General features: G+C 53.3%; 1 protein-coding gene across 4 annotated transcripts in view; it reads left to right on the top strand.

Annotated features, from left to right (window-relative positions):
• NCOA1 (nuclear receptor coactivator 1) overlaps positions 1-15,441 on the top strand; it is a 169,615-nt gene that overhangs the window by 101,564 nt on the left and 52,610 nt on the right. For all 4 annotated transcript variants that reach the window (XM_086745845.1, XM_086745844.1, XM_086745847.1 and 1 more), the window contains exons 3-4: positions 9,690-9,796; positions 13,882-14,048. In XM_086745845.1, the coding sequence (XP_086601971.1) occupies positions 9,711-9,796; positions 13,882-14,048 (253 nt within the window). In that variant the 5' untranslated portion in view covers positions 9,690-9,710. The remainder of the gene's footprint in view (positions 1-9,689; positions 9,797-13,881; positions 14,049-15,441) is intronic.

The following is a 15,441-nucleotide window of genomic DNA, read 5'->3' as shown; positions in this document are numbered from 1 at the left end:
TTGGCTTGTTGTGCTGTCGAAACGAATTCAGGCTTGGTTTTGTCTAGGATCTTGGCGAGGAGATTGAAATGGAGAGGGAAAAGAGCCACGACTGAGACCAGGTGGGCACCTGTGTGGACCCAGCTCTTGGAAAGGAGCTGGGCTTCTCACCAAGAGGAACCTCGGCAGCAAAATTTCATCCTCTGCTTGCCCATAGCTTGGTCTGATGAACCCCGGGACTGCGGTGAGGCTCAAGGTTTCCCCATCCTGAGCACCTGAAGATGGAGCTGAGGTCAAATAGGGAGGACAGTGGATGGTCACACCAAGGGTGTCCTACTGGGGGACAGCATGTCCTACCTGCAGCAGCAGCAGGTCCTACCCCAGCTCCTACCGACTGGTGGGCAATGCAGTCACGGCTGAGGCAGGGACAACTTCAGGAGAAGGGGGTGAACAGATACCAAAGGAACCTGCAGATGGGTTTGCGGGCGGGGCTGTTGGGAGCAAGCAATGTGAGCAGAGAAGCGTGCTCGAGAATACTGGAAACCTTTCTTCTTGCTGTCATTTCAAATGGCACTCGTGCTTATTTCTGGTTTGTTATGGTTTTTTTTTAAGGTTAGGTCCTTTAACATCGTCATACGTAGCTACGGTCACTTCTGCTCTCTTGAGTGCAGCCACCTTCTGGGGAAGGCTTGGAAGAACCTACAGGACAGGGTGTTCTCGCAGGAAGCACTTGAGCTGACGCTCAAAGTTGCTGATAATTGATCAGCAGCATTTCAGTGCTCCACAAACAAATGTGGAGAGGTGAGGTGCGAGATGGCACCTTCTGAAGGCTCGGCTGGAGCTCCTGGGCTCCATTCTCCACCGCTCTGCGGGCAGCAGCTGCACAAGGCGAGTCCTCCTTTCTCATTTTCCTCTATTTTTTTGTAATGGAGCAGAAGGCAAAATTCAATTTTCGTGGTTTCATCTTCCCCCGTGGTTGGTTTGGGTTTGGTTTGGTGCCCAGTCGTTCTCCCAGACAACCCCAGAGCGGCTCTGAAGGTAAATCCTGGAAAATTAGGACAGGTAGCAGAAGCTGCGGGTGATCTCCTGCAAACCCACCACGGTGCTTTATTTTTTTGGGGTGAGATTTTTTGGCGGCTTCCTATTTTCTAACCGTCCGCCTCGTACTTGGCCGTGCGAGGGGATTCGCGGCGGTGACATGGAGATGCTCGGGCAGACGCGGGATGCCGGGGGGGGTTAGGAAATCCCGTGCTGTGACGGTCCCGGCCCCTCGGAGCGCGCCATCTAATTAAGACAGACAACAGATGGCCACACCAACCAGATGTGGGTGAGCACCAGGTAACGAGGAGATGATTGCAATTAGTGTAATAAGCGGCACATCCGTTATCTCCTGTCTGTTGTCTTTTAGCCGAGGTGAGTTTTACAGAGAGCTTGGGAAATCAGCGGCGGCGTGGTGGGTTTGCCGAGGTCTCCTTGGGCATCGAATATTGATTTCCCGCAGCTGGATTGTTCGTTTTCGTTGTGCTAAGGCAAAGCCCTTTCCCGCCTTTTTCCGTTCGTTTGTAAAACAAATCGGCTGCTGGAATTATCCCGGGGCGAAAGGGTTGGACATAGGATGGAGGCGCCGGGCGTATTACAATCGACACCTTCTCTTCGGGCCGTCGCCTCTCCAAGGGCGATACTGAGGCCGCCGGATGTTGATTTCTATTCCTCTTGCCCTTCTTTTTGGGTTTTCTAGGGATCTTGTAGAGAGCAAGCACTTGCAGAGCTGGCATGCGGCCGGCCCGTGCTTTCATCCTTGCGGGATTCACTTGGATGCGTGTGTTTTGTTACCGTACGCAAAACTCCCTTTGGCCGAATCGGTTGGATTTTACGGCTTGCGCGGCCTGCGTTACCTTTCCAAAGCCAACTCTTTCTGGTGGGCAGAAGGTGATGGAGGAGCCTGGATTTGCAGAGCAAAGCTCGTCTTCTCCGTTGTGCAGTATGGAGGAGTTTCTGGTGCTCAGAATTAAAATGACAAGAAAGATGAGGCCCTGGAAGGTGGGGTTAGTGTCCCGTCTCTCTGCCCCGTTAGTATGAGGTGCGCTCCTTCCCATGGCTGCTCTGCAGAGGACACGGGTCTGTAGGACCTGAGGGTGAAGGACTTGCTTCTTGGTGCGACCGTGGGTGGTTGTGAAGCCCAATGCCGCTCTTATTCCCCATGAGCTCGCCAGCCTGGTGGCATTTCCTACCTGATCTTCTGCAAAACCTTCTGCGGTGCGGAACGCGGGATGGATTTGGTGCTGGGAGCTCAGTCTGCCGCCGGGATGGGTCAGGCTTCTCTGGTAGGGGCAGGGACCAAACCCACCGGGGTCTACGAGGTGGGAAGAGACCTTCAGCTCTGCCCCCATCTCCTTGTTTGGTCCTGAAGAGCAAAGAGCTCCCAGGAGGTTTGGTGCCAGGTTGTGGGGGCTGCTGCTGGGTGACGCACAGCCGGGGTGCTCGCTGCGTGCCGGGGCTTCGCTCTTCCAGGGTGCCCTTCGCCGGAGGATTCGGAGACTTTGCAAATCTTAAGTCAATTAAATCCTGGGGTTTGCCCAGGACTTTTTGTTCTCGGTGCCCCATCCCCAAAATCCAGAGCCTGTACGTGCCCCCTCACTGGGAGCGCTGGTGCCGTCCCTGCCGTGGGAGGGCGCGGTCCTGCAGAACCTCGGTCTGTGCCTCTGCTTCGCTCTACGACCTGGGACGCGTCCCCATCCCCCTGCCAAGGATCCCCAGGGACGGGAATAATGAGGCAGAGAAGTGAAATTCGTCCTCAGAAACGTTTTTAGCTGTCAGAACGTTAACTCTCTCCTAACGTTCATCTCTTGCAGCTCAGGCGAGTTTTTGATCGGTGGCTTTTACCCTGCATGGCATCTGTGATATTTCAACTCGTCTCGCTCGTGGCATAGCGGGGGTCAGAAATGACCTGCTTGGGGCCACCCGTCCTGCTCTGGTCCCTTCTTCTCCATGCTGGTGGCACTGGAAACCCTCTCATGAAGGGTGTGGGCATCTCACAGCTCCTCCCTGTCCCCTGCCCCGCAGGGTTGGCGGGTGGGCGTGGAGGGGGGGGAATTGAGACGGCAGGCTTTCGCTCCACCGCGTCCCTGAGCTGACAGCTTTTATTAGCCTGCTGCCTCCACGGAGCCGGTGATAATTACGATTTCTGCATGTCCTGCTTATCTCGCAGGAAGGAAAGCAAACGCCGGCCCTCCAGGCTGGATGGACGTGGGGGACATTGGAGCATGCTGCTCTCTCCCGGAAGGAGGATCATAGAATCACAGAAGGGTTTGGGAGGGAAGGGACCTTGAAAGCCCACCCAGTCCAACCCCCCTGCCAGGAGCAGGGACATCTCCAACCACATCAGGTTGCTCAGAGCCCCGGCCAACCTGGCCTGGAATGTTTCCAGGGATGGGGCATCCACCGCCTCTCTGGGCAACCTGGGACAGTGCTCCACCACCCTCAGCGTAAAACATTTCTTCCTTGTGTTCAGTTTGAAGCTACCTCCCTCTGTTTTGAAACCATTCCCCCTCGTCCTGTCCCAGCAGGCCCTGCTGAAGAGTCTCTCCCCACCTTTCCTGCAGCCCCCTTTGGGCACTGGGAGCCGCTCTCAGCTCTCCCCGGAGCCTCCTCTTCTCCAGGCTGAACAGCCCCAGCTCTCTCAGCCTGGCCTCACAGCAGAGCTGCTCCAGCCCTCTCAGCATCTGCGGGGCCTCCTCTGGACCCTCTCCAGCAGCTCCACGTCCTTCTGATGTTGGGGGCTCCAGAGCTGGATGCAGGAGGAATTCATCCTCTTCACAACACCATGGGCTCTGCAGAAAGAGGTGATACGAGACCAGGCAGGGTGGATCTCCCCACTGCCTTCACCTCTCATTTTCCCCGCTCCGAGGCCAGTGAAGGAAAATCTTTCTTCATCAGCTCCCTCCTCTTACAGCCCTAATGACCACAGAGATGTGGGCTCAAGGCAGGGTTGCTGCAAGCCCTTTTGGTGACCTTGACCATGTCCTATCCAACCTTGACTCAAGCGTCATCGTTATTACTGGAATGTAACGATGCAAGCGTTGCTTGATGTCGAGAGGGGATGTTCAGGCCAGGATGAGCAATGGGAACCAAGAGAAACCCAGTTGCTTGTGCTTCCCATGTTGGATGTCCCAGAGCCAGAGGGTCCATCTGGCAGCATCTCTGCCAGGTTTGGGCAGAAGATGGAGGGCTCGCAGGCTGGGTGAGCGGCAAGAGGAAACGAAATTGGGGTAAGGTACCAAGACAAGAGGATTTAGTTGCAAGGCAGCCGTCTCTGCAGGCTGGAGCGGTGGCATATGGATACAGGGATTTTTTTTCCCCTCCAAGGGATGTTGCACAAAACAGATGTGACATTTGTTCTTGACAACTTCAGCCACCAAAAAAACCCACCACTTAACCAGGACTTTACATCTCTCTCCTTTTGTTTTGTTGGGGATGAGGTCAGAAGAAGAAATTCTGCTTAAAAAAACCCAAAACTAGCAACACGTGCAGTAGGTCAGCAAGTGGCTCACGCTCTCACCCGTTGCCTCTTCTCTGTCCGCATCACAGCTTCAGCCTTTCTTCCGTAATCTGCAGAAGTTCAAAAAAATAATAAAAATTAAGGTTTGTTCTGACCCCGACGATGAGAGGAGCAGCAGATTCTGAACTTGTGAGGAGAACAACACAGGCGTGTCCTTGCGCCGCTGCAAGTATGCTCTTAATTACCTCTAATTGAGACCGCGCGCACAGATGGGTTGTGTTGTGGTGATAAATGGCTGGGCTGCGAGGGACGTTTCCAACATTGTCGTGTTCTTCAAAACAGCCGATCAATTGTGTCTCTCCCCAGTCGATGTTAGTGTGATTTTGCCAAATATATTCCTCCAAAACGTGGGAAATGCAGTTTAGAGACGGGCAGTTCTGTGAGAATTCGGTATTCCGCGGCCAGCTCTGTCTTCTCAGCTCTCAGTGCCAATCACTCGCGCCATTGGTGTCTGCTGGAGGCGGCGGTGGCCGTCTTCGGGAAGCTGTTGGACATCCGTCGGCGTTGTTAGGAGAGCAGAAGCATTAAGCCGCAATAATTCACATCGTTTTTGGTTATTTTTGGTTAATGTGGAAATTGCGTTGGTGTCATGATCCCCAAGGTTGTATTGGAATCTTGATGTTGGCTGGTGCTTCACCCTCCACGTCAAGGCTCTGCTCTCTGCTAGGATGTCCATTAGCATCCCAAAAAGCAGCATCTTCTTCAGGTAGACCCTCCGATATGGCACGTTGCAGGACCGACGGAAGAGGAGAGGGTATAGGGTTGGAAATCAGAGATGGTTTCACTTGTCTGGCCGTGGGCATGTTACTTCAGCTCTTGTGCTGCTTATCCATCCCCCCTCTTTTTTTTTTTTTCTCTTCTAATTAGTGTCTTTGAGACTAATTAGTCTCCAGTGAGTAGATGCAGAGGTGCATTGGGGTGCTGATAACATGAGGGACCAGGGACTGGTGCCACCCAGATCAGTGGGGTAAGAACCAGGGGCACAAGAACAACATGGATATGGAGAATCACCTCGGAGAAGGTCTAACTTTGGCCTCGTCAGTGGCTTGAGTTTAGCCCTGGTTTTACGGAAGCTGGGGAGCTGTGGTCCACATCATAGGTGCTTGCTTTGCTGCTGGTAGTATCCAGAGTGGTTGAAAAAACCACTCTGTTTTGGGTTTGCACCATGCTGTGGAGTTTCTTCAGAGCAGAGGAAGGCGAGAGGCCAACGCTCTGCATGGATGCACCGCTTAGGTCTTGCTCCTGCCGTGGTGAAACATCTCCCAGGGAGCCCCGGTGAGTGAGCAGCGCCGGCGGGGACGCCAGCAGCATGTTGTGCTGTCCCGTAACGTGGTTTTTGGTTGCTCGTGACAGCAGAGGAGCAGTTGGTTTAGCAGAGGTCTGCATCGCAGAGCCCCCGTACTAAGCCTGGAAACCACTTCCCCCCGCCCGGGCTGAGCTAATTAGCTCGTTTTCATTACCATCTCGCCGTCCTTCCTCTGTTTGCTTTCCTAGGCCAGCAGAACATTAACGGTTTTACAAGAAGCCGCTGTTTAGAAATCAGGTTTCTGGTGAAACGGCCGCGGGCGCGGGCAGCGGCAGGCAGAGCCCTCGTTCACCGGGAGCCCAACCCTTGCCCTCCGCGGGGGACCTTGTCCCCTGGTCTTGCCCTGACCCATCAGGGCTTTCAACCCGAGTCATCCCCGTTATTTTTAGACCAAATGACATTTTTTTGGCTTGTCAGCCCTGGCAAGTTTTGCTGTAAAATAAACTACTTTTACAAGAAAAAGAAACGTGGAGCGTGTTACGTCAAGGGCTTCACTCCAGCCGAGGATTTCAGCTCAGGCTGCAGCGCTGTCCTCAGTTCACCTCTCTGGGGCATATGGTCGCTCTTGCCAAGCCACAGTCCCGCAGCGGAGCGTCCCGGTGGCACGGTCGGCTTTACCTGCCGTATCCCTGCTCGTTTTTTCTTGTAATTCATTTGCCAAGAGGCAAGATGAGGACCTGTAAGAGCAACACCATTTATGAAGACTCAACGGTGAGATCAAGTTGAACCTTCAAGAAGAAGGTTTAAACCCTGGGAAGCCTTCTGAGATCCCACAGAGCCCTTCTCACCCAGAGCGGGTGATGCAAAGCTTTTAGTTTTCCAATCTCTAAATTTTCCAAGAGTTTGCTTTTCTTCCCCTTCCGTATATTTACGTTGGCGTTGTTCCTTCTTGTAAACACGCCAAAGACGGGGGGATGAACTCGGGTCCGTGGTCATGGCTAGCTTGCTGGCGTCTGCTCAAGGTTTCTGATTTCGGTGGATGAACTCTCGTGCCTGCGGCATCGATCGCCTGCGCTAATATTGCTAAAACGATTTCGGGAGCCGCGTTCGCCTGAGCACTGGTGACGCAAGCGTTAGCAGAAATGTCTGCGTGCTGCCGAAAGATGAGCCCTTTCCGCGTAGCGCCGTGTTGAGCACACAGATTTAATTTGCTTTGGAGCAGAGGTTTTAAACGCTGAGCGTGGAAGTGGGTCACTGGGGAGCCAAACTGTGGAATGCTCTGCTGGACACCTGTCGTAGGAGATAACGAAGCTGGCAATGCTGGTTTTCTTCGAATCACAGAAGGGTTTGGGTGGGAAGGGAGCATTCAAGGCCACCCAGCCCAACCCCCTGCCAGGAGCAGGGACGTCTCCAACCACATCAGGTTGCTCAGAGCCCCGGCCAACCTGGCCTGGAATGTTTCCAGGGATGGGGCATCCACCGCCTCTCTGGGCAACCTGGGACAGTGCTACACCACCCTCAGCGCAAAAAAGTTCTCCTTATATCCAGTCTAAACCTCCCCTCTTCCAGTTTAAAACCCTTACCCCTTGTCCTGTCCCAGCAGGCCCTGCTGAAGAGTCTCTCCCCACCTTTCCTGCAGCCCCCTTTGGGCACTGGGAGCCGCTCTCAGCTCTCCCCGGAGCCTCCTCTTCTCCAGGCTGAGCAGCCCCAGCTCTCTCAGCCCGGCCTCGCAGCAGAGCTGCTCCAGCCCTCTCAGCATCTGCGTGGCCTCCCCTGGACCCTCTCCAACAGCTCCACGTCCTTCTGCTGTTGGGGGCTCCAGAGCTGGACGCAGCGCTGCAGGGGGGTCTCACCAGAGCGGAGCAGAGGGGCAGAATCCCCTCCCTCGCCCTGCTGCCCACGCTGCTGGGGTGCAGCCCAGGATGCGATTGGCTTTCTGGAGTTTCTGGGATCTTCAAGCAAGCAGGGAACAGAGAAGATACTACTGGCTGTGTCCGTCCCTCTGCACTGCTCTGAGGTCAGGAGGAGCTGGTCTGTAGATGTGGTTTGGGACTCGGAGGACTTGCAAAAGCTGGTGGGACTTCAGTCGTCACCGGTCTGAGCAGAAGATGAGCCAGAACCGATGGCTTTTGGTGAGCAGCAGCTTTGCGCCGGGCTGGGCAGCAGGTGGGAGATGCTGGACCACCAAAGGCGTCTCGCTGCGTGTTCTGGACGGACGAATAAAAAACATGGGAGGAATCTGGGCTGTGGGAACTGTGGACATGTGTTCTAGAGTTCTTTTTATCACAGTCCATCAGCAGTTTAATCCTCGTTAAAATTCCAGCTTTTAGAAAGTAATGGTAGAAATGAAGGGAATTATGTTTAAGAACTTGGTCCTTTTGCTGTCTGAACTCCTAATTTCTTGTCCATGGTCTCGTTCCTTTATTTCTCAGGGATTGTATCTTCTCTCAATGAGGAACACCTCTAAGATAAATGAATCGTTTGGAGGGTGGCGATATCCAGTACGGAGTTATTGCGGTTACTGGAATGGCTGTAGCACAGCAAGGGAAGCAACGTGCGTAGCTGCTTTGTTTTCTAGAGAAGCCCCATCCCCCGGTTTAATGTGTTGTGTGAGGTTTTGACCCCGTCCTGTGGATGTGTTGAGTCCCATTTAGGCAGCCGGAAGGGACTGGCTGAGTTCTCGGGTCAGAGTGGCATGGTCTTTCTCCACACCTCTTTAACACCCTTCGAGGTCAAGTATCCCGAAAGAAGCCTTAATTGGCTTTCTTGCCCTTTTGGGGCGTGCGTAGTATTTTATTCACTTCAATTAAAAAATATAATTCATCATTGAATGATGAATGTGGGGTATTGCAGCGTTATAATCCTCATGACTTAATAATCTCACTGAAGCTTCTGGACCTTTTTTGGTTGCTTAGACCTCTCGTTTGCCATAGTCTGGACTAGTTTACCCAACATCTGTAGATACTGCACCCTAAAATCCTTTCAATTGGATATTAGGAAAAATTTCTTTACCGAGAGAGTGGCCAGGCACTGGAACAGGCTGCCCAGGGCAGTGGTGGAGTCACCATCCCTGGAGGTGCTCAAAGAACGTGTAGACGTTTCGGGTCACGGTTTAGTAGGCATGGTGATGTTGTGTTGATGGTTGGACGTGATGATCTTAGCGGCCTTTTCCAACCACAATAACGATTCTATAAAAGTAAGGGTTAAACGTCCATGTGTTGGAGGGAGCTGGAACCCAGGAGGTGCCCAGTGTTGGGACTGGCCAAGGACCAGCCGTGGTGGGAAGCTCTTTGCCGGGAGAAGGTTGGGGCCGGGAGGACCATGCGTGGGAGGCAGCCTCAGCGGGAGGTGGGGAGGGGGTTCGTGGGAGGGTGTCACATCCCGTTAAGAGATGAGTCACTCTGCAACTCTAATTAAAGCCCAGGCCATGTGCTGAGGGGAAAGGAGGTGGTGGGGGAGCGGCAGCACAGACACAATGCGAGGGGGGCAGCGTCCTCTGCCAGCCGTGAGTCAGAGCAACCGGGCTGAGGTGGCAGCAATCAAACACACGTAAACGAAGCGTTGAAATGGGTTCGTAGTTAGGGAGTTGTTCAAATGCTGCAAGGCCAAGATGTTAAAATCTGTGGGGATCCAAGGAAGAGCTCAGTCTGTGACGTAAGGATCATGGTGCTGGTGGCGAGGGCTCGCTTGACCGAATGCTGACCAGGGGACACCAAAAGGAGCGTAACGTGATGGCGTGTTGTCTTCCCTTCACGCCATTTTCTTCACAAACGAGGCATCGATTCAGGAAGAAAGACTTGCGTTGGGTTAGCTACCTCTTCAGAGGTCACTTGGTCCGTGGAGGAGGAATCGCTCCTCCTGCAGCTGCAAAACCGTGTCCTTAACCTTGTCTCTCTTGGATTCCAGGTGCAAAGTAGGTCGACCAACATGAGTGGCCTTGGGGACAGCTCAACGGACCCTGCCAACCCCGACTCTCGCAAGAGGAAAGGCTCGCCCTGCGATACAGCCCAGAGGTACGTGCGCCGCTCCCAATCCGTCCCCTGCCGCGGCTACTTTGTCATTCCCTCTGCGTCGCTCCGTCCCGTCTGCTCGAGCAGATGGAGCCGGGTTTCAGCCACTCGGAAACGTTCACACTTCCCACCAGAACTTCGCTTTGCTTTTAGCGGTGGCTGTGGTGGAAGATGGAGCCTGATAGAAACACGGCTCCCCATCTGCTCGGCGTGTTGTTAGGTGGCAAATGATGATTAGAGGCTCGTTATCAAAGTTAACGTATTGATTTCAGAAACTGAGAGCGCTCAGAGCATCGGGAAAGCTTTCTCGGGGTGAATTTGGGGCGGATGCTTCTGTGAGGTCTGCAGATCATCCCAAGCCTTCTGCCTCTTCGCTCATATTCCCAAGAAAGCCGTGTTTCTGTCGTGTTCAGAAACTCCGGTGGAGAGCCTTTTGCTCCACGGTGCAGTTGCGGAACAGAAAATATTCCTGTCTGAAATATCTTCATTTCTGTGTGCTGGTGCAGCCCGCTTCCAAGCTCGGCTCACAGCAGAGAGGCACCTTTTGCTTCCACCAGAGCTTCCCCTCCCTGCCGTGCCACCTGATTTAAGCCTACGAAGTCCCTGATAGAGGCGGTTGTCATCTCCTTCCATGGGTTTTTCCAGGCTCCCTGTAAATCCTGGGCGTATTTTCCCATTGCGATGTCGTCTGTTAGTATGGAGCTGCTGCTGACCCCGTGTCTCTGCTGCCTGCGGTGCTGTTTTGCTCGTCGGCGCAGAATAGTGATGCCCTGAGCAGAGCCCAGGTGTATTTTCTATCACTTCCAGCTCATAGATTTTATTCTAAATAATAAATGTAAAGGCTACGGTGTTCCAGCATAGAGGCCCCCAACAGCAGAAGGACGTGGAGCTGCTGGAGAGGGTCCAGAGGAGGCCACGCAGATGCTGAGAGGGCTGGAGCAGCTCTGCTGTGAGGCCAGGCTGAGAGAGCTGGGGCTGCTCAGCCTGGAGAAGAGGAGGCTCCGGGGAGAGCTGAGAGCGGCTCCCAGTGCCCAAAGGGGGCTGCAGGAAAGGTGGGGAGAGACTCTTCAGCAGGGCCTGCTGGGACAGGATGAGGGTGATGGCTTTAAAATAGAAGGAAGCAAATTCAGATTGGACATAAGGGAGAATTTTTTTACGCTGAGGGTGGTGGAACCCTGTCCCAGGTTGCCCAGAGAGGTGGTGGATGCCCCGTCCCTGGAAACATTCCAGGCCAGGTTGGCCGGGGCTCTCAGCAACCTGATGTGGTTGGAGATGTCCCTGCTCCTTGCAGGGGGGTTGCACTGGATGGGCTTCGAATGTCCTTTCCAACCCAAACCCTTCTGTGATTCTGTGATTTCTGTTTATTGCAATTTTTGGTTGCAACATCTCCATGTGTAGAGTTCACACACCTTCTTACAAAGGCTCTGTGGTTCGTGGTTTAGCTGAGCCATTAAACTGCAGAAGACATTTTGGCAGCACTTGTAGCTGTCTTATTCCTGCCAAACACTGCTGTCATCGTGTGCGATATTTCCCCTTGCTGGCCGAGTCGTGCGAGTCAGAGCTCTGCAGCCCTCGCTGCTGTCTCCAGCCTGGTCTCAAAGCTGGTCCTCGCCCTGGAGGTGAGCGTGGGGTGAAGCCGCTGGTCCTTGGGTCCAAGCAAGGTGGGCTTGGGCACCTCTTCTTGAAGGAACTGCTCTCCAGAGGGATGAGCACACACCTGGCTGTGCTTCGTCTGGTCTGTCCTTGGAAAGCAGATCTCTGGGGGTTTGTTTCCTAACCCCTAAGCACCCCGAGAAAACCTTCTGCTGCCAACACCAGAGGTCTTTCAAAGTATATGGGGTGAGGTTGTAGAGAAGCAGGAACTTCTGGATGAAGCATTCTCCTTCCTTGTCCAAGCACAATGAGTTTTCACATCCACAAAGCACCTACAAACACTTTTAGAAGTGTTGACTCAAATCCTTGTTGTTGCGTTGGCCATCCAACCCCGAACACGGGAGCATGTTACCAAAATCCAGACGCGAAGCCCTCACCAGTGCTGCCTCTTCCTTCCACAGCCATGGTGGGGAGGGACCTCCTCCTCCTCCCTGGGCTGGCTGGAGTCCTCCGTAACGTACTGCGGAGCAAAGCAAACTTTAGAACTCGTCTGTTAAAACCTGGAAGGTTTACCTACTGCTTTTGATGATACCTGGGAGTCGTAAAGAGCAGCCCACTGCTGTAATATTCTTGTGATGCTTTTATGTCAGGAAAATTGGCCAATTCTCCCTCCTACCCTTTGAAAGTTGCCACAGCAACAGCGGCATTAAGGGCTTTCATGAAATGAGCTCACCCACAACAGAGGGATTTTTTCTTTTCTCCCCTCTGCTGTCGCTCTTTGGTTCACGAGGAGAGCTAGGAGTTAATTTGACCTTCACCGAGATACTTGCTCAGCTCCTTCAAGAAGCATTTGCCTGCCCGTTGCCGGGGAGCGCGCCAGTGTCACTGGTGTCGCACCACATGTCTCCCATGGAAAGTCTCATGGACTTCATGGGACCGGTGGCCCAGGTGGAAACACCACTTGTGTTCTCCACACCCACAGCTGGCTTTGCCTTTTCTTCTTTCTTTCTTTTCTGACGATGCTGCTCGCTGAGTTAAAGGAGGGCGAGTTGTTCCCCTTACTCCTCTGGGCAGAGACATGGGTGGGAGGACAAGCGAGGTGGTGGAGAGTGGACTTGGGGAGCTCCTTAGAGGAGAGGGTTGGTGTTGTCTCATCCCCTTTTGGGCAGATACGGTTGGTAAAGGCTCTCTGCAGAGTTATCAGAGGATGTTCGTGCTCTGGTTGGCTTGACCTCTCAGGAAATAAAATAAACCAAACCTCTTCTTGAAGCCTTCAGCTGTTAGCGGAGCTTGTTTGGCAACATCACACAAGCCAGAGCACGTCTGCAGCGGGACACAAATCTCCTACCGAGCCAGACTTTTGGCATCAGCTTTTGTATCTGGTGTTTTCTCAGCCTCTCCATGAGCGGTGGGGCCTCTTGGAGGCCAGAAACATCTCACCATGCCTACAGGCATCTCAGCAGCTTCTTAGCGTCCAGTAAATCATTGGGATTTTCAGGCAATACTTCTTATGTAGAGTAATAGCATGTAAATAATATATTTTCAATTCCCAGAATTCACAAACAGAATGGGAGAGCGTTGGGCTTCCGCAGCGGCTGGGAGCTACAAGAAAAGCTGTTTGTCCTGGGACAGAAAGGTTGAGCTCATGAATATTTTTCATTTTCCTCTTGTCACCGTTGATTCAGATTTTCACTTTGGTGAACTCCGGTGGATGTTGTTTGCCTTTATGTATGAATGTAGGATTAACCTTGGCGGCGGCTGGAATAGTGGCTGTGGAAAAAGAAGAGGCTGTATATAATTATTTTTAGTTGGTTTTGATAGAATTATTTTTGAGAGGAGGTCTGGTTTTGTTGGGCGTTTCTGGCTAGCCCTGTTTATCTCCCTTGGTATTAATTTTAGAATCACAGAAGGGTTTGGGTTGGAAGGGAGTGTTCAAGGCCACCCAGTCCAACCCCCCTGCCAGGAGCAGGGACATCTCCAACCACATCAGGTTGCTCAGAGCCCCGGCCAACCTGGCCTGGAACGTTTCCAGGGATGGGGCATCCACCGCCTCTCTGGGCAACCTGGGACAGGGTTCCACCACCCTCAGCATACAAATTTCTTCCTTATGTCCAGTTTGAATCTCCCTCCCTCTATTTTGAAACCATCACCCCTCGTCCTGTCCCAGCAGGCCCTGCTGAAGAGTCTCTCCCCACCTTTCCTGCAGCCCCCTTTGGGCACTGGGAGCCGCTCTCAGCTCTCCCCGGAGCCTCCTCTTCTCCAGGCTGAGCAGCCCCAGCTCTCTCAGCCTGTCGAGAGTTTTGATTATTTGCATAAAAGCAGACAAAAGCCTGAATGAACTCCCCAGTATTTTAGAGATTTTGGGGTTATAGCATGGTCAGCACTCCGGCCAGTACTTGTATTTTTGGGTTCCTGTCTGACACCGAGGAGTGACTAGACTGAGCAGCGGGAAAAAGTTCATAACGTGACTTTTCATTTTTCCCCTTCTTTCACAGCAATGAAAAACGGCGACGGGAACAGGAGAACAAATATTTAGAGGAGCTGGCAGAGCTGCTGTCTGCAAACATTGGGGACATCGACACTCTGAGTGTCAAACCCGACAAATGCAAGATCCTGAAGAAGACGGTCGATCAGATCCAGCAGATGAAGAGGCTGGAGCAAGGTAAGGCGGCGGCCTCCCACCTTGGCTTGTCGGGAAGCTTCAGAGCAAGAGCGTTCTCCTGGTACCCTTCAAACACTAAATCGCAGCGAATAATCCTGACGTAATTCATGAAAAATTGTGGTGTAATCATCCCATTTCCTTCTCCCGCTTTTATGGAAGCAGAAGTATGGAAGGGTGTGCTTCGCCTCTGGTGCTTGGCTTGTTTGAGCTGCCACCTTTGTTTCTGGTGCAAGGGGGCACTTCGCTCTGTGTTTATGACTCAGCCTGAAGCTATCCTGTAGATTAAAACGAGCAGAAGTGCTTGTTAAGCTTTCAGGGTCAGACCTGCGAAGGGCGGGGTGAGGTGAAGGACAGATCGCTCTGCCACACGCTGGGCAAGACCTGGTGAAGAACCATGTACCCTTGGCAGATCTGTCCTCCTGCCAACCGAAGAGATCAGAGGGCCATTAACCCACCTCCCGCCGGTGAATGCGGCGCTGTAGCTGGCGAACGGGGAAGAGACGCTTGAGAAGCCGTGCAAAGGTTAAAATTCACCCCGCGTGTCAACTCAGACTGAAATGTGGAAGTCCAAAGGGCTCGAGCGATGCACAGGAGAAGGGGTGAGGTGTATTAAGGAGCAGGACTTGGTCGGGTCCTTGCAACCCCAGCATCCCTCCTGGAGCTGCTGCAGGTGGGCTCCGGCTTGCTCAGCACCGTGCCTGATACGGACTGCCCGTCTCTTGCACTCAAATGCTTTTTCCTTCACGGAAACACTTTGTCCTTCAAGCACAAGGTGAATCCTGCTCAGTTTTAGCGCTGAGAGGACGTCATCCGTCAAGGTTTGCCTTTGCCAAAGCTCCTGCCGCACGCTCCGAGTGGAGCCGTGTTGCCTGATGTCAGATTTTTCCCCAAGCCTGGGGCTGGGACGTGGGTACGCACGTACAGGTTGTCCACAGAGTCAATCCCAGAAGGGTTTGGGAGGGAAGGAAGCGTTGAAGGCCACCCAGTCCAACCCCCCTGCAAGGAGCAGGGACATCTCCAACCACATCAGGTTGCTCAGAGCCCCGGCCAGCCTGGCCTGGAATGTTTCCAGGGATGGGGCATCCACCGCCTCGCTGGGCAACCTGGGACAGTGCCTCACCACCCTCAGCGTGAAAAAATTCTTCCTAATATCCATCCTGAATCTCCTCTCTTTTAGTTTAGAACCATGACCCCTTGTCCTGTCACAAGCCAGGTGTTGCCGTAGGTCCTCCCAGCTCGCTTTTATTTTAGGCACCGAATTTTGGGGCGAGCGCGGTGGCAAAAGCATTCGGCTCGCCTTGCACCCGCTGCCTGGGCTTCCCGCCGAACCGGGACGACTGCTTTTAGATTTCATTCACCTCGTGCCCGGGCACTGAGAGGGGTTTGGTGGCGG

This window comes from Chlamydotis macqueenii, chromosome 3 (assembly GCF_036417535.1).
Source record: "Chlamydotis macqueenii isolate bChlMac1 chromosome 3, bChlMac1.mat, whole genome shotgun sequence".
In the NCBI taxonomy this organism is placed as follows: domain Eukaryota; kingdom Metazoa; phylum Chordata; class Aves; order Otidiformes; family Otididae; genus Chlamydotis; species Chlamydotis macqueenii.
The sequence above is the reverse complement of the archived record's forward strand: the minus strand, read 5'-3'. Positions and strand labels throughout refer to the sequence as shown.